At 37.7% G+C, this 19,021-nt stretch overlaps 1 protein-coding gene across 1 annotated transcript in view; it reads left to right on the top strand.

Moving 5' to 3' along the window:
• TTBK2 (tau tubulin kinase 2) overlaps positions 1-15,183 on the top strand; it is a 204,850-nt gene extending 189,667 nt beyond the window's left edge. The window contains exons 13-14 of the mRNA XM_036735543.1: positions 8,600-9,882; positions 12,884-15,183. Coding sequence (XP_036591438.1) covers positions 8,600-9,882; positions 12,884-13,352 — 1,752 coding nt within the window. The 3' untranslated portion in view covers positions 13,353-15,183. The remainder of the gene's footprint in view (positions 1-8,599; positions 9,883-12,883) is intronic.
• The last annotated feature ends 3,838 nt before the right edge of the window (positions 15,184-19,021 follow it).

Raw genomic sequence — 19,021 nt, 5'->3', positions numbered from 1 at the left:
ACTACAAAACTTATAGAAAAAACTTGGAGATCAATCTACCTAAGCATGCAAAAGATTTGTATATATTCTCTTTAAAGAAATAAAGAACATGGGGCAGCTAGGTGGCACAGTGAGTAGAGCACTGGCCTGGGAGTCAGGAGGACCTGAGTTCAAATCCGGACTCAGACACTTGACACATGTACTAGCTGTGTGACCTTGGGCAAATCACTTAACCCCAATTGCCCCGCCAAAAAAACAAACAAAAAAGAAAGAAATAAAGAACAACTTAAATAGCTGGAGGAATATTCAGTGCTCATGGATAGGTCATGCCAATATAATAAAAATGATAATACTGAAATTAATTTACACTTTTAATGCTAAACCAAATAATTTACAATAGGGATACCTTTTTATGGAACCTAATAAAATAATAATAGTTTATTTGAGAAACAAAAAATCTAGAATTTCAGTGGAAATGATGAAAAGAGATAGGGACAAAGGGGTAATAGGACATCCAGTCTTCAAACTATATTATAAAACAGCAGTCATCAAAACTATCTGGTATTTAAAAAAATAAAGAGGTAGATCAATGGAATAGATGAGACAAGAGAGAAATAGACACAATGGTACTTAAAAAAACGTGTTTGATAAAGCAGAGCACATAAATTATTTAAGAAAAAACTTATTTGATAAAAAGGTTCTAGGAAAACTGTGGATAGCAGTCTAACAGAAATTAGACTTAGACCAACACCTTACAGCGTACTCCACATACTTTCTAAATGGATGTGACCTTAATATTAAAGGTCATGCTACCAAAAGAAAATAGAAGAGAAGCAGATCATATACCTCTCTCAGCTATGGGTAGGCAATATATTCTTAACCAGATAAAGGATAGAGGCAACTACAAATGATAAAATAGATAACTTCAATTACATTGAAAAGCTTTTGCACAGACAAAATTAGCGTACCTAGGATGGGAACGGAAGCAGTTGAATGGGAAAAAATCTTTGTACCAAATTTCTCTGATAAGCGTTTGGTATACAAGATGTATAAACAGTTAGCATATATATGTATATATAAGACCAAAAGTCTTTCTACAGGGGATAAATGATCAAAGGATATGAACAGTTCTCTAAAGAAGGTGACACAGTGGATAGAGTGCCAGACCTGGAGTCAGGAAGACTTATCTTCTTGAGTTCAAATTGAACCTCAGACACTAGCTGTGTGATCCTGGGCAAGTCACCTAGCCTTGTTTGTCTCAGTTTCCTCATCTGTAAAATGAGCTGAAGAAGGAAATGGCAAAACACTCCAGTATCTTTGCCTAGGAAACCCCAAATGAGTTCATGAAGAGTCACACGTGACTGAAAAAACAACTGAACAGCAACTAAAGAAGAATTTCAAGACGTTGGCAACCATGTGAAAGAATGCTCCATACCACTAATAATAAAGGAAATGCAAGTAGTGATACCCCTGAGGTTTCATCTCACAACCTGAAAACTGGCAAAAATGATAAAAGATGATAGCACTGGAGACATTGTGCCAAGATAAGCACAGTGGTGCCTTGTTGCTGGAGCTATGAATCAGAGCCAAGAAAATAATATACACAATAACTACAACAATGTAAATGGAAAGAACAACCTCATATACTCAAAAAATCAAAACTGAATGTTGTGAAATTACAAAAAAACAAGTGTGGCTTTGTAGAAAAGCTGTGAGAAGACATTCCCACTCTACTCCTTTACAAAGGTGGAAGGTACACAAGCATTATACATTGCGCATCTCTTCAGTCTTTTTTTGATGTATTGATGAATTATACTGGAGGTTTTCCTCTGTCTTTAACAATGCTATTTGTTAAATGGGATGACTCTCTGAGAGAGAAAAGGAAAGAGATATTGGAGAAACCATGGTGATATAAAGAAATAAAAGACATCAATTTAAAAAAATTTTAATTAAAAAACTGCACTAAAACTTTTGGGACATTTTATATTTATCCATTTTTTTCCTTTTCCCATCCTTTTCAGATTAGAGTCCTTTTGACTTGATTTCTATCACAACAAGCAAATATATTCTTTTTTCTCTTAACAATTATTTTATTATTTAATATTTTAGTTTTCAACATTGATTTCCACAAGATTTTGAGTTACAAATTTTCTTCCCATTTCTACCCTCCCCCCACTCCAAGATGGCATATATTCTGATTGCCCCATTCCCCAGTCAGCCCTCCCTTCTGTCACCCCACTCCCCCCAATCCCCTTTCCCCTTACTTTCTTGTAGGGCAGGATAGATTTCTATGCTCCATTCCCTATATATCTTATTTCTCAGTTGCCAAGCAAATATATTCTTACCAGCCTTTCAAAAGTGTACTCTATACCTGGTTATGAGAGTCATTCCTATATTTTAATTTATGGAGAGAATACCAGATTTTATCTCTTGAGCTGTTGTACGAAGAAAAGAAATTATAGAATAGGTCAAAATGAAAAGGTATAGAGAAAACTGATAAGAATTGAAACTTATATTATTGAAACTATTGGCGCAGATGGGCTGTTAATCATGGAAGAAAGCAAAAAGTTGAATATAAACTTGGGTAGTAGCTATTTTATAGGTAGGTAGAACACGAAGAACCTGGAAACTGAAATGCCAGACATAGGAGGCATGTTTCTTCTATATGGTAGCAGGGCAAATACACACAATCACTTCAGCTAAATTCAATGTTGATCATGAATTCCCAGTTATTGGATATTTTGTTTTAGTCCACAATCTATCAGGCAACCTTGAGTAAAAATGGCTTTACAGACTAATAGGCACTAGTCTATCTTGTCAAACAACTAAAAAAAAAGTTCTTCCTTTACTCTTTTCCAAAAAGCTAAATTAAAGAAAGGGGGGAAAAGAAAAAGGAGAACAAAAAGGAATTTGGAGAAACAGAAAATTATGCTGTATGAAATCAATGTTACAAAGGGACATCTGAGTTCATGGAAGCTGTATTACATACTTAATAACATCCAAGTTTTCATGGTGAGATATGTTTATAATATATAACAGTGTTTTCCCAGGACAGCATGGGGTATAGGGTGGGGGTGGGGATATGGACCCAATATCAAAGAGTTGCCTTAGTTACCATTTGAGCAAAATGACTGTGGGTATATCTCTGTGCTAAAGGGAGACAGAAGTAAACTCATTAAATTGATCAACTCCCCTTACATCTAAACAAAGAGTAGCTTAAAACAATCAATAGAATCAGAAATCTAAAGTTGTAAGGGACTCCAGCAGGTGCCCAGTGTCACTCTTACCAAAAGCACGAATCTCATCTCTAACATCTCTGACAATTTGGGATGCCTTCTCTCTTTGAAATCCTCATGTGTTAAGGGGCTCACTAATCCCCATTTGTATTTTAAGAAAACTCTAATTATTAATAAATTTTCCTCATAATATCCTAAAATCTACTTCTCTGTAATTTCCATTCATTGGCTAGACACTGCCATCTTGGCTAATATAACATTTTTTCATTAATCAACATTTTAAGTTATCATCAACCATTTCCAAATACATCTACCACCTCACATCTCCTTCTTAAAAATATATTTATTTACTTATTTACCTATTTTAGAACTACTGAAGTTCAGAGCTGGAAAGGGACCTCAGAAGCCATCTAATCCATCTTGTACCTAAATTAGAGTCTTCTCTACAATACATACCACAGATAGCCATGCAGCCTTTGCTTGAAGACCTCTGGGGTGGGGAACCCACGACTGACAGCAGTCCAATCCGCATTTGGACCAAGTTTCCAAAGGGTTTCCTTACGTTAAGCCTAAAATTGCCTCTTTGCAACTTTCATGCAAGTAGAACAGATGTAATCCCTATCATATGTATTATCGAGATACTTGAAAACAGCTAGCTATCCTTTCCTTCCTTTCCCCCCAAGCCTTTTTTTTTCCTTTAAACATTTCAACATCATCCTTCAATAAATCTGCATAGGGAATGATTTTGTGGCTCTTCAGTATCTTGGTTGCCTTTCCCTGGATGAACTCCAAACTATCAATATCATTCCTAACATATGTAAGGCCCGGAACTGAATGTAATAATACATCAGTTTCTGACCATTTGGTAGTCATTCTATTACATTAAATGCTATTTTGGTTGACTATGATTTCTCCTGTGAATGTATTTTTATGCTAAGGTCTTTGTAGTACAGAGTAGAGAAGATTAGGAATATTTTCAGTAGATAAAAGATGAAACAGAAAATATTGCTGGGACTGAGGAAATGGGTTGGAAGGGATATAGGAGAGGAGTTGGAGCCTTGTGGGTAACAAAGTAGGGCAAGTGTTTCCTTGGTCTGGCATAATTCTCTTCAGAAACCAGTTGTTTATTTATAGTAGAAGCCTGGATTCCTCTCCACTATATCTCCACTGGAGAATGTCTTCTTTGAGTAGAGGCAATGTGTTTCTACAGCACTCTTATCTTTTCTCTCACCAACTTCCATAAAAACAATACTACATATGTTATAATTGGGAAATAAAGTGAAATTGGGTACTTGCCAGCATAATCTCAAATAAAAACAAGAATGAGGAAATCCCAAATAAAATCATAAGATCAAAACAATTTAGATTTTGCTAAAAGAAAAAGGTTTAACATAAAAATTGTCTACTTTCTATGTCCCCTCTAATGAACTATGTACTAACACCTAGGTTCACAACCACACAGTCCTCAGCTCCTTATCTTCCTCACCCTACGTAACCAATCAGTTGCACCTCTATAGCATCCCTCACATCCATCCCCTTTTACCTCAAGCCCTCATGAACTCTAAACAAGGTGAACACAAGATGAGTGTCTTCATTTATCATTCTGCCTCCAGGCTGTTTCCTCTCCAACTCATTCTCTCTACACAGCTACCAATTAAATCCTACCCCTACCCAATTAAATCCCATGCATTTTCAAACACTTATGTCTTTAAAGCCCTTCACAGCGCTCCACCCTACCTTTCCTCTCCTTCATGTACTCTGTGATCTAGCCAAGCTGGCCTGCTTGCTGTTCCTCTCCAGTACTCCTCCAGGCTCCATGTCTTTGAATAAGAAGCCTGGATTCCTCTCCACTATATCCCCACTGGCGAAAGTCTTCTTTGAGTAGAGGCAATGTGTCTGAAATTATCTTGGGGAAAGAGTCATGTCAGAAGACATTATGATGATGAGGATGAGGAGGAGGATCCCAGTTTGGATATCTCTCTACAGGCTTGGATAAAGTCCTGGAATGCCCTATATCCTCACTTCTATCTCTTAGCATCCCTGGTTTTCTTCAAGGTTCAGCTCCAACTCCACCTCCTTCATGAGCCATTTTGTGACTCCCCCCAGCTACTAATGCCTTCCCCAATTACCTCTATGTGGTTCTGTATCACACAGTATATGAGACTCTCCACGTAGAAGGTAGAAGAAGTAAACCACTTATTCAGACACCAGAAAGCCAGCTCCCACAAGCCACTTATCCAATCTATCAGAGCAGTAAAACATTCAACACACAGTGTCACAGCATGGAGCCTCGCCATCCCAAAACCTCTCTGACCCCCTGCTGGGGTCTTCCCAAAAACAAACTCACAGTACAGCTAAGTCAGCCTGCTGAGCTCTAACAATCAGGAGGGCGGCCATTAGCAGCCATAACATTTCTCTCTCTCAGCATTTCCTATGACATAATTTCCTTTTCCTGTCAAGAAGGTCCTCCTACCACATGTGACTTAGGCTTCCTGTGATGTAAGCAGATCACATGGTCTATCAATGGGTGGGAAAGATCTTCAAATTCAATTGCTACTACACTAGCACAGAGCTAGTACATATTGTTGTGTTGTGTTATTCAGTCATTTTTCAGTCATGTCTGAATCTTCATGACCCCATTGGGGTTTTCTTGGCAAAGAGACTGGAGTGGTTTGCCATTTCCTTCTCCAGCTCATTTTACAGATGAGTAAATGGAGACAAACAGGGTTAAGTGACTTGCCCAGGGTCATACAGCTAGTGTCTGAGGCTAGATTTGAACTCAGGTCCTTCTGATTCCAGGGTCAGGATTCTATCTATTGTGCCACCTAGCTGCATTTATTTAATAAATGCATGGTGATGTAGTAATTGTATCAGTTTTTGCAAGTTTTCCTTTTATTTCTGTCTCTGAATTTTTCATATTCATCCTTTTTCTCAGAGCAATAATTACATTACTATTCTATTACATTTATATAAAATAATTTGTTCTGTCCTTCCTCAAATGATGAGCTTTTTGCTACCACAAAAAAAAGTAGTATATTTTAGTACATGGGACCTTCCAAGTTGTTGGGCTTTTTTTAAATGACATTTAGCTTACAGCTCCATCTATAATACATTAGAATACCTGTTTCCCCAAGTTCCACCAATATTAAATTTTATAATTTTAAACTAGTTTTGGAAATTGGATGAATATGAAGTTGTACTTAAAAAGCTGCTTTACTTTGTATTTCTCTCATTAATAGTGATCATTTCTCAAGTGATAGCAATCACTTTCATTCTTCAAAAATTGTCTATTCCCTTTAATCAGTTATCCAGTAAACCGGTATTAGATATGAAAATTTCTATCAGTTCTTTATGTATCTGAACATCACATTTTTATCATACTGTTACTACAGATTTTTTTATCAATCTTTCTTTTAGATTTTGTTGTGCAAAATGTTTCCTTTTATATAATCAAATCTATTTGTTTGATAGGTATGAATTTACTCATAGAACCATAGATCTAAAGCTGGAAGGGACCTCAACAGTCATGAAGTTAACCCCGCTCATTTGATAGTGAAGAAATTGAGCCACAGGGAAGGATAAAATGACTTAACTACAGTAACACAAATAAACATCAGAGATGGGATTGGAACCCAGTTTCTCTGACTTCTTTCTACTATACCATAATACTCTTTCTTCTCCACAATTGAGATGAAAATAGTATACCTTTTTTTTCTATTTTAAAAATCTTTAGATCTTTGATCCAATTGCTGTGAAGTGTGGGTGTAAACACCAGAGCTTCTTAACCTGGGGTCATGATTTTTTTAATGTTGTTAACTATATTTCAGTATAAATCTTAAAACATCAGTGAGTGAGCTCCCTGTCACCCCCATTCTGGGGTCCTGGAATATTTTTTAAAGCATCATAACTAATAAGGACTTATTAGTTAGGAACATTAGGAATTCAAGGCATAATTCACGGTAATTCTTTCTTTGTACGAATAAATATACTTGTGTATAATTGTGTATTTAAATGTAGTACATGATCATATATTAAAAATTATATATAATCTGCCTAGAACAACATAAGGTTTATAAGGGGAGATCATTAGTGACAGAATGTAATCAGAGTGTCTTCATGAAAGAGGTAGGAGTTCAGTAAGATTTTATGGATGGGTAGGAATTTCTTAATGTGTTCATCATAAATAAAGTAAAAGGATTTTTTCCCTAACAGGGTAATAAACAATTTGAAAAAAAAATTACATACAGTGAAGAAATAAAATCATTTCCAAAAAAAACGGGTACAAAACAAACTTTCCCACTTTCACCATTTCTCTTTGATATAGTATTAGCAATGATAGTGATTACAGTGAGTTTGGGGAGCAGGGAGCAACTGAGGGATAAGATTTGCCAACGAAAAATTATATATCACTGTTTGCAGAAGGCACATGTTTATATGAACCTAGAAAAAATAAAAGATGTAACGGAAATTGAGTTGTCTCAGTTGTATTCAGCAAGGTATTAATTAGGCTGTGAGGTAACTCACAAAAATTCACTCGCTTCTATTCCCCAAGAAGAGCATTTAAAACTAAGTAATTCTATTTACAAAAATGACAAAAAACATAAAGTATCTGAACTACCAATACATGGGAATATTTTGGACTGGGAATAACAGCTATCAGACTTGCCCTTTGAGAACTTACCTAAGCCAGAATCCCCGAGACTACTCTGGACTAAATTCCTGCTCAAAATATGCATACTACTTGATACGGGCATCAGAGAGTTGGGTGAAAAGGTAGCACGAGATAAACACCTTCCAATAAGGAGACTGGACTTTGAGCTTGTTTGGCTAGTGATGCCTATAAATGAAATGGGTCTTATTTTTTATTAGTCTGTTGACATCATTTTCCTTTCCAAATTCTACATTGTCAGTTGTAATAAACTATGTAGAAACTTGGGAAACCTTAGATATGATGTTCTTGAAGACTGAACTTTTATCTTTCATGCCAGTTTGAAGGACATTGCTTTGTCTGTCTTACATTTACCAGAGGCATTGACCTATTAAACTCAGCTAAGTGGCAGTTGCCTGCAAGGTGACAAAATGAAGAAGTATTTTTCTCCCTTGGTACCTGTTTTTATTTAAAGACACAGGATATTTACATTTACTTGCCAAAAGATTATTTTCTCTATAGCTCCTAAAGATGTTTGCTAGTTCCTTATTCTCAGCTGTTGTGCTTTTTTTTTTTAACTTAAAAGGGTTAATGTTTAGCTTTTATTTCTATACTTCTTATCTATGCATGTCAGGTCTGCAAATGCTTGCTCAGAACAGGTTGGAGATATTGATCTTCATCTAAATTGTAATTTTAGCTGATATTTTTCCTTTTTCCCTTTCCTTTCCTACTTCAGGTTACAATTCCCAGACCCTCTGTGGCATCCACACAGTCTACTTCAGGGAGCTTTCATTATGGCCAACCCTTGGAGAAGAAGGATCTTCAGCCTCTGGAACATACTGTCGAACTTTACTCTCCAAGGGAAAATGTGTCTGGTGTGGTGGGAACAGAGGGTGAACTTCCCAGTGGTGCCAGCAGAACAGACTGGGTGCTTCCCTTGGATCATCTAGGTCAGGATAACGCTCCAAGGGAAGGCCTCATTAGGGAATCTATCAAATCCCAAGACTTGGTTCAAAAAGAGCTGCCAGACCACAACAACATCAAAGTGGCTACAAAAGAATTTGAGACTCTCCCTGTGGGAGCTGAAGAGAAGAGCACTGTGTTGGGTTCAGACAATGAGGAGGAGAAATTAGGCAAAGGGCACTGTTTCATTGAGATTTCTAATCTTCCAGGAAATTTAGAAAGGGAGCATTCACCTATTCCCGAGCCTCTTGAAGAATTCAGGACACGAACTTTCTGCGTGGTGCCAAATCAGGACACAAATCATGAGATAATGAAGCTTCTGGCAGGCGCAACTTCAGAAATTTCTCCAGCACGAGTCATCCACCCACATGGTGAAGGACAGATAGGTCAAGTGGTGGTGCAAAAAAGCAAGTTACAGAGAGATGAGGATATTAGTAAAGGGGAAGGAGTGCCCAGTCACCAAGGGGATCTCTCTGCTTTTTTACATCAAGAGGGTAAGAAAGAGAAAATTTCCCCACGAAATGGAGAGTTGTTCCACTGCATTTCAGATAATGAACATTCTCCTACATCCAAGAAGGATGTCATTAGATCATCCTTTATAACTAGACACAGTCGCATCCCTGTTCTAGCACAAGAAATAGATTCGACTTTTGAGACCTCTTCTCCAGTTTCAGCAAAAGAGAAACTCCTTCAAAAGAAGGCTTATCAGCCGGATCTAGTCAAGCTGCTGGTGGAGAAAAGACAACTCAAGTCTTTCCTTGGTGACCTCTCAAGTGCCTCTGACAAATCACTAGAGGAGAAGTTAGCTGCTGTTCCTGTTCCCTTTCCTGAGGATGAAGTCTTCACTCCCTTTTCAAGACTGGCAATAGACCCTCACTTGAGTAGGTCAGCTGAGGACAGCTTTCTGTCACCTCTCAGCTCCCAGGCTAGAAAGAGCAAAATTCCACGGCCAGTTACCTGGACTAACACAGACCAAGTCAGTAACTCAGCCTCAGCTCAGTTCTTTCCTCGGCCACCACCAGGGAAGCCTCCAACTAGACCTGGAGTAGAAGCCAGGTAAGACCAAGAGGACAGAGCATATATGTGTTACAGGGTTTAAAAGAAAGCTTTCTTAAGTCATAGGCAGCATGGCACAGGGGTCAAACTATGCCCTCCCCCCTTATCACCTGTCTTTGTAAGGTCCATGAGCTAAGAATGGTTTTTATCTGGTTTTTTTAAATAAAGTTTCATTACCCCTAGCATAGTGGAAAGAGTACTGGTTTTAGAAGACCTGAGTTTTAGTCTCAGTTGTAATGTTTTCTAGCTATTTGACACTGGGGAGGTAAAGAGCTCTTTGAAATCTCAGTTTCTTCATTTTAAAATGTGGATAATAATATGTGCACGACCTACCTCACAAGGGTGTTGTAAAGATATCACTTTGTAAATCTTACAGCACTGTTTGAGTTATGATTGTCATCTCCTAGCCCCTGAAATTCATATTCATACCTTCTCTCTCCAGAAGCATGACTAATTTTTATGGCCTGAATGCTTCCATAAGTAGCTAGAATATCATTTTAATAAATATCATTATAATGTCTAGCTCTATATTAAAAAAACTTTCTGTATCTTGGCAGACGGCCCCTGGTGCTTTCCTGATCAAATTAGGATGAATTCTCATAAACAAAAAATCCTATGACAGATTTTTACCAGTTTTGTGTATAAAGTTTTTGTTTTATATTTGCAATTTATGGCATAACTAAATTTTAGATAGTCTTGAGACATGTTTTAGAGGGAGGAAAAGGGGGAGATTATGGGGTGATAATCAAAGACTTCTTCCCTTGAGAACTGAAGGGTAGAAAAACCAGTAAGGAAGAGAAAGAGACCCTAAGCTGTTAGCAGGAACGAATGAAAAAACAAGTATCTGAAATCACATGCAGTATCTCACCTTTGTATTTGTTAGCAATAAATCTCCCTTTGGGCATAAGAGATTTTTGTATTTAAAGTTTTTTAAATAAGAGAGTCCACCTGTATCATGAGCTGAAAGGGTGACTAAGCATTAAGTTTAAAGTACCAACACCTAAGAGAAGCAGTCTTTCAAACCTCAGGAAGAATGGGGAATGTCTTCCATCACACACTACCAATTAGTACAGTGAAATCATTTAAATGAGACACTAAAATCTAACCTATATATTTTCTCTTGATAGTATTCGAGGGTTCATAATCCAGATTTTCTCTCTTTTCCTTTTAACATCTCTTCAACTAAAATTATTTCTTAAGCACCTTTCATGTGCAAAGCACTGAGGAAGAGCCAAAAATGAAATATTATTTGGTCCCTAACCTTGTGGAACTTGAATAACTCAAGTAGTATGTAGTTGTATACTAAGTAACCTAAGGTTATGATACATATGTTACTATAATACAGAATTATTTGTGAATCTCAAACCAACTGTTAAATAAGACCCAAGAGAGGAAAAGATTGTTACTATCTGGAAGAAATCAGGGATGATCAGTTGATGAAAGAAGCAGCATTTGAACTGAGCCTTAAAGGGTGGATAGGACTTCATTAGGTATAGATTAGAGGATGGGTAGGACATTCCAAGCACTAGGGAAAGGTATGAACCAAAGGCACAAAGTGGTAATAGGATCAGCTCTGCCCTATGCCTGGAATGCATTCCCTCCTCATTTCCACCTCCAAGAGTTCTCTTGCTTCAGGTGCCACCTTCTTTGTCTAGCCTTCCCTGATCTCATCAGGATTCTCTCCCTCCTCCTATTTTCCTCCACTGCTTTATCTGGATATCTCCTTTGCCCTCACTGTTCCCTATATTGTATTATATTCATCTAGGTGCAAACATATTCTATCCCTTCTTCCAACGGAAAGAAAGCTTCTTGAGTGTAAGGACTGTGTTATTTTTATCTTGGTATCTCCTGGTTTTAGCACAGTGCCTTGCACATGGTAGGCAGTTTATAAATAGTTGTTAAACTACTTTGTGGAATTTATGATTTGGGTTGCTTATGAATTCAATATAATAACTAAAGAAATCTAAAAATGTTTATCATTTTAAGGCCACAAAAGTCAACGTGCTTCTTGCTAATCAGAGTAACATTTTGTAAGCAGGCGCGGTGGTAGCAATATGCTAAATATAACAGGATAAACCAGCTTACAGCACAGAGGCCAAATATTGGAAGCCTGCCAATGGGCCATGGTACTGAAGCAACAGGTTGAATTAATTTTAATTACAGTGCTATTTGTGCTGAGCCCTGCAGGCAGGTTAACAACACTCTCCCAAACACTGCATGACACTCATAAGAGGGTATTGAATTAGAGGGAAGAGGAGCCCAGAAAGTGAATAAGTTGTTGATGACTCATTAACATTATATGACTGTGACTGTCAAATGTTCTTTCTAAGTTCCTTGCTTCTTACAATGCTATCACAGTCCTGAAGGTTGCTCTTCAGGTGTCAGGTAGTAAGGTTATAGCAGTAGCAGCTTTAGCAATTTGAAGTTTTATAAATCAAAGTGAAGGCTTTAAGCCGCTTATAACATTTAAATTATCTAGCCAAATACATGTTTTCAAACACTATGGTATCAGGAATTCTTACAGGTTCCATCAAGTTAACAAAATCATAGAATTACATTAACTAGAAAGAAGGGAAGAGATCCTTCACCATTTTAGAGGAGGAAACTGGGATTAAATAACTTTTTTTTATTTTATAAATTATTAAATGTGGCTAAAATATTTTTAGTTATAGCCTTTATTCTTCTTGGTGAGTATAATTCATATGGAGGATTCACAGCATCATGTTAAGATTTCATGTAGACATCCTCAGTCTAAATAGTTTAACCAGTATTATATGATCATAGATATGATCTTATCAAATTTCCTAAAAATATTGAAAAATAAAAGCAGAATAATGTAGTCCTCTGTACCCCCAAAACACTATGTATTTGTAATACAAGGCACAAACATTTGGTACATGTAAAGTGTATTTGTGCAAATTTGGGGGTATTTACAGTTTGCAGATTTTTACATATCCTACTGAAGTGAATATCAAGATAATTCTTCTTGTGTTCTTTTAAGGTTACGTAGGTATAAAGTCCTAGGGAGCAGCAACTCTGACTCAGACCTTTTCTCCCGTCTGGCTCAAATTCTTCAGAATGGATCTCAGAAATCTCGGAGCTCTACTCAGTGTAAGAGTCCTGGCTCCCCTCACAGTCCAAAAACACCCCCCAAGAGCCCAGTTGTCCCTCGGAGAAGTCCCAGCGCCTCCCCACGAAGCTCTTCCTTGCCCCGCACTTCAAGTTCCTCACCATCCAGGGCTGGACGGCCCCACCATGACCAGAGGAGTTCATCCCCACATCTGGGGAGAAGTAAATCACCTCCCAGCCACTCAGGATCCTCATCTTCGAGGAGGTCCTGCCAACAGGAGCACTGCTGTCTTAAACCCAGCAAGAATGGCATGAAAGGATCTGGCAGCCTCTACCATCACTCTGCCAGTCCCAAAACTCCCCCAGGGAAGAGTAAGTCAGCCAGTAAACTCAGCAGATAGGAACCAAGCTGTGTTCCTATCACAGGTGTGAAACCCTCCTAAACCTGATGCATGTTGTGTCCGTGTACTGTATATTTTAAAAAAAAAAATCAGTGTTGACCTTCACTTGCAAAAGAAAGTAACATGATAAATTATTTATGAAAACAATGTGTGACAAAGAATTACCCAAAGGCAGGCAGCAAGCAGATCAGAAATCAAAGAGTATATTTGCGTGCAAAGGGGCAGTCCAGCAAACTCATTTGGGTGAAATTCAATAAGTCCAGTAATCTCTAATTTCTTAGCTGCTTTTAAAAAGAGAGTTGTGGGGGAGGCTGAATGAAGTTTACGGTTTTGGCTTAAAGGTTAAACAAAATCTGAAAACTCTTTAATATTTTCATCCAAGGTTTCCTCACCTTTGAGAATCGGTACTGCTTAGATCATTCTAGTTTGCTTAAGAAAATATGCTATCTGGAAGCCAGTGGTGATGAGTTCTTTGCTTATATGTCCATATGGTGTGTTGGGTCTTTGTGTAATCTTTGCTCCAATTCCAAGTGACCTCTTTGGAATCCAATTTCATGAGCTTGTCTTGACCACATAATTCATTCTACCTTCTCTCACCAGGCTCATCTTTTAAAATCTATCTATTTTAACAAGTACTAAAAGAGTTTTTAGCAGTGTTTGCTAGGATGTTCCTTAGCGTTTCGAATCCAGAGAACTTCTTAGTTCCCTCATGTTGTCCTTTGAGGCAAGAGCAGTACTTCTACATGGTTGGCAGGTAACTACAGGCCTTCTTTCTAGAATACATAGGAGAACTGGGGATGTTCACAGATTGTTTTGGAAGCCTGAACCTTTACACTAACAGCAACTTGGGTTATAAGAGGTATGATAGTTCAAGTGGAGGAACTCACTTGCCTGTAAGCTTACCTCACTATAATCCCAGTCCTCATTCCCTAACTCCTTGGAGTATCAGTTATTTTCTGTGTCAACCTCCAAGATGTTTCCAGAAAGAGTAAATGGGAAAGGGACACTAGGATGTCTCTCCATTTCTACATCTCAGGGGTACCTCCCCCTCCCCCCAGAAAGGAGATGATCCTCAAGCCTCACATTATGTAAGTTACCTAATAACCAGAACTTAATATCTGGGGAAATAAAGCTAGAAGATCAGGTATTTGGAATTTTTTAATCCATCTTTTGCGCCTAGCAGGTCATACCTCTGTGCCTCAGATTAACAATGCTGAGCTTCCCATCCTAATTTCTTTATGGTCCCAACCAGTAACTATGGAGGACTTAGTGGAAACCCTTTCATCATATATTTCTCCCCCTAAAAGGGACCAGTCAAAATGAAATGACCTCAGACTTTGAATTGCCCTTCTTTGTACTCCCTGCCCCTGGCATACTGGGTCTTATCAGGGTCAGATAAATGGGTCTGCTTGCTGTTGATATTTGCCTTCCAGCAAACATCTGTGCTTTTTCCTTTAACTTTTTATTTGTTGCCAAACCTCATTCCCTTGGTTTGAAAAAGGAATATTTCTTCTCTGAGTAAATATGTTCTGATGCTGCATCAATGTAGCCCTGAAGCTACACTGAACTTTTTTCTTAGTCTATGTTGGACTTAAAAAAAAACCACTCTTCGTGTGTGTACTGTCTTCTCTAAGTAATGTAGCATAGTAGGGAACCTTAATTTCTTTTGGGTTTCAAGCACTACAGAGGAATGCAATAGGTAGGGAATACCTGCTGTTCCTGAAGCAACTGTAATGTTGGCAAGGCCGATCTCTCTGTATTATATTGTATAATAGTTGCTATAACAACATTTGCATGTCTTCATGGTAAATTATATTATATAAATATTTATAAATATATATATATATATAGACATATGCGTATAAACTCAATTCACTCTCATTCTCCATTTGTAATTTATAGACCGCAGATGGTGAAATCCCCTTTCTATTGCGTGCCTCAAATACACTCGGGCCTTGTGTCTTCATTTTCTGAAAATATTTTCTTGGCATGTGACACCTCAGACAGATTCTTTCTGCCTTCCCTGTGTAAGGTTTAAGGGTTGGCAGTTCTCAAATAAGCCAGGTTTTAGGAGTGGTTTAAATTTTCAAGTAAAGAGAGCTTTTAATAGGAAAAAAATACTTGAAAGTGTTTGTATTACTGGTTCAAAGATTTGTCACGTTAATTTCATGGTACTGTCATCATGGTTAGAGCAGATAATCTGGGATGATGATCATGGTTTAAGTCCAATGACAAAGAGAATGCCATGCTAGGCTAGCATGAAATGATAAAAGAATCCCTGTTATCACTCCATTTTGCTTTCTTCACCTTTATTGGGTACTTTATAGGCTTCTGATATCAGAGCTATATAATTTTTATTTTGTTGTATTGGCTAATCTGTGCTAAAAGTAGCCAGCTTAAACTCCTGTTCTCTCCAGTCAGAACTGTGCTAGTTTTAACCCATTTTGAAGAGCTGTTGTTGCAGATGTGGCTACTGTTGTAGTGTATGTGTGATCTCACTTTCCTGCTGGCATCTTTGCTGAGTTTTCCCCAAATCAACATTGAAGCCAGAGTGGCATTTAGATGTGTTTTCCCTGCTTTGGTTCTCCCTACCATACCCCCGACCTTTCCACTGTGCTGCCCTGCTTTTTTATAAGAAGCGCTGGCAAAGTTTGTTAAGCCTCAAATATTACACATCAGGATTCAGAGATAAGCAGCCATCATTATGTAAGAATACTTTATCTTGCATGTTAAAGAAAGAGTTAACCAAAGATGTGTTTCTGCTCTCTCTGCTTCCTTTTAGGGGGAAAACCCATAAAGTAGCTCTACCCTCATATATTATTAAGTATATTTAAAAGTACATGTCCTATATAGAGTATCCAATATAAATGTTTTTTTTTAAAAGCATAGTTGTCCTTGCACGGATTATTTGTGCTTTTAGATGTTGAGTGTCACTCAGGCTAAAATTAGAGTGTCATTCCTGAGCAGAGCTGACTCTGGACTTTTTGGCGGGAGAGGGGAGGATCTTGGTGGTTTTTTTTTTTTAAGTTAAGATGCATAAAGAATGCATTTTTTTTCCTCCAGTGGTAACATGTTGCAGAATTTGGTGACGAGCATAGCTTATCCACTGTAACTAATATAAAAGTTTATTTGATTATCCTAAATAGAAATGTGTTGAGTTTGGGGGTTTAGGGATAGGTGCTAATCAAAGTCAAATAAAACTATATTAAAATGCAAAGACAAAAAAATATTAAAAATGTAAGGCAAAAGCCAGAACTGCATTATGGGAACTCAAGTGCCTCAGTTGAATTGAGGTTGGGAAGGCAAGCCTTTTCACAGCCTGCAATTCCTGGGTGCTCTAACACAGTTATCAACTGACACTCCTAAACTCCCTTTTCTTCTCCAGTTCTTTGTACTGCCTCAGTTGAGCAGAAGACATGGGCAGAAACATCTTAGTCCCCTTAAGTTACTGTATGATCTTGTCCTGAAGTATGCTTCCCAGGAATTGGAAGTTGGTTTAGACATTCAATTAAAATTCCATGTGGTAATCTCTGAATATGTTTTCACATATGAAAATATTTTTATGGGACCAGATTTAACATATGGTAAACATAAAGAGGAAAATTGGGTCAGATAAAATTTAATCTTAAAGCTACTGCCTGGAATTATGAGAATCTCTGAATTTTAGACCTGTTCAGAGACGTACTATTTCTCTAATTCACCATTCCTATGCAAGCTGGCTTTGCTGATAATGACGTATTTACACTTTAAGTTGCATGGTGTGAACTGAATTCCATTTTTCTATAAATGTTGCCAAGATAAGCCCCAAATAACTAGCAAAATAGTAGTATTTATCAGAACCCATTGCAGTCCACATACACTTTATATTCTTTGCTCTTTTCACTCAAAAGAAGTCTTTGCTGCTTACTAATGCATTGTACTACACGTATAATTTTTTAAAGACTATGTAGAAGACTCCTTGATCAACCTTAGTAAATGGCCACTTTGGGAACATTTTTGCACAGCTGCTGGGAAGGCGCTCAAGTCTTACAGAAGCACTGATGAGATTTCTTCCAGGCTACAGATCTCTGTGCTAATGTTTTTCAAGGTTGTATTTATTTTGCAAGGAGAAAGCATAGCTTTATGCATGTAAAAATGGATAGTTAAAACCATAACTAACACTTCTACATGAAGTGACCAAGTTGAAACAGAATTAGAGATTTTTCTATTGGGTGGGTGGGTGGGGATCCTAGTTTGGGAAATTTCATTCCTTACGTAGCATTAGGAGTTAGTGATGGGGAAACTATACCAGAAATCAGAATTTACTAGCCTGTGGGGGGTGGGGTGCATTTGAATCTTTGGGTATTTTAAATTATTTATTTATAAATGGTAAGTCAAATTTAGTGGTCACAGGTAACTAAGCTCTTCAGATTTTTAAAAAATATATATTTTTGGTTCCTTTGTTTCTAACGAAAAGTGCACAGGTATGAGAGAACCATCACTTCTGTTTTGTTCCTGTTCTTTTGTAATCTTAATAGTAGGAAGACTCAGATGTACCCATTTTTGTTTACATATATGTCCACTGAGTATCTGGGCACTTCATCTCAGGTGAGAATGGTCACTTTAGCACCAAAAAGAAATTTATTTTTTGGCTTCTCTTTGCCTTTGGTTCTGTAGATAAGGCAGACACAGTCTTATTAGTCTTGTGTTCAAAATAAAAATAGAGAGAAATGTCTAATGCTTAAGGGATATAGCCACCATGGCTTCCCCCCAAGATCATCATGTACTTAGCTTAGGGAACATGCAGGTACATGATATACTCAAGACTTTACCATGGGGGAGTGATCTGAAACATAACTCCAACATCTAATTTTGGAGAGAATGGGTCAGGGCTGTTTTGTCAGGGAATCCCCAACCCCTGCTCCAGAATGTAACCAGAGTGGGTTTACACCACCGTTTAAGGAAACGGTAATGATTTTTGCTGTCCCATTCCCCCCCCCCCCATAGCGAGCAGTTTTACCCACAAACATGGATCTTATAGGAACTGCACATTATGGAAGCAGAGATTGGGTTTCCCAACATAGCAAGGTAGAGAAGCAAAAGCTATACAGAAAATTCTTGAAGTCATTCTATGAATGCAATGAATAAATGCTTCCTAATTTCATTATGGTTTTGGATTCCTCATACCCCATGTTGTCCCAGACCCAGTGTTCCCTGCTGGACATGACACTACTTTATAAAGCTAAGTACCTTGGTGAAGCAGAGATTCAGTGATTTACTTATACAAAAAAAAAAACTGTACATAAAAGTTCTTCATAAGACAAACATGACCAGATAAAGCATCACCTTGGCGTTTATTGCAATCTGGTGACTGCCTATAGAAACTGATTTAAGTTCCACAGTCAAGGAGCAAGTCTTCTACGTGTTTAGTAATTACTTGAATCCTACTCCCTCCTCGTGTCCTTCCCTTCCATTTTTGTTTCCAACAGTAAATTTCAAGAAAAATAACTTGGCATCCTTCCTATCGTTCCCTTACGAGGTTATAATAGGATTCTGAATGTCTTCCTAATGTACAGTAGAAATGATAGGATGGGCACAACTTGCTTCCTTAAGCTTTTTATCATGAGCTATGCAGCCCTACTTTTCCCAGATGCCCAAGAACATTGGCAAGGTGCCCATTTACCTAGAGA

The sequence above is a fragment of the Trichosurus vulpecula genome, chromosome 8 (genome assembly GCF_011100635.1).
Source record: "Trichosurus vulpecula isolate mTriVul1 chromosome 8, mTriVul1.pri, whole genome shotgun sequence".
NCBI lineage: Eukaryota > Metazoa > Chordata > Mammalia > Diprotodontia > Phalangeridae > Trichosurus > Trichosurus vulpecula.
This window is presented reverse-complemented; position numbering and strand designations above follow the sequence as displayed.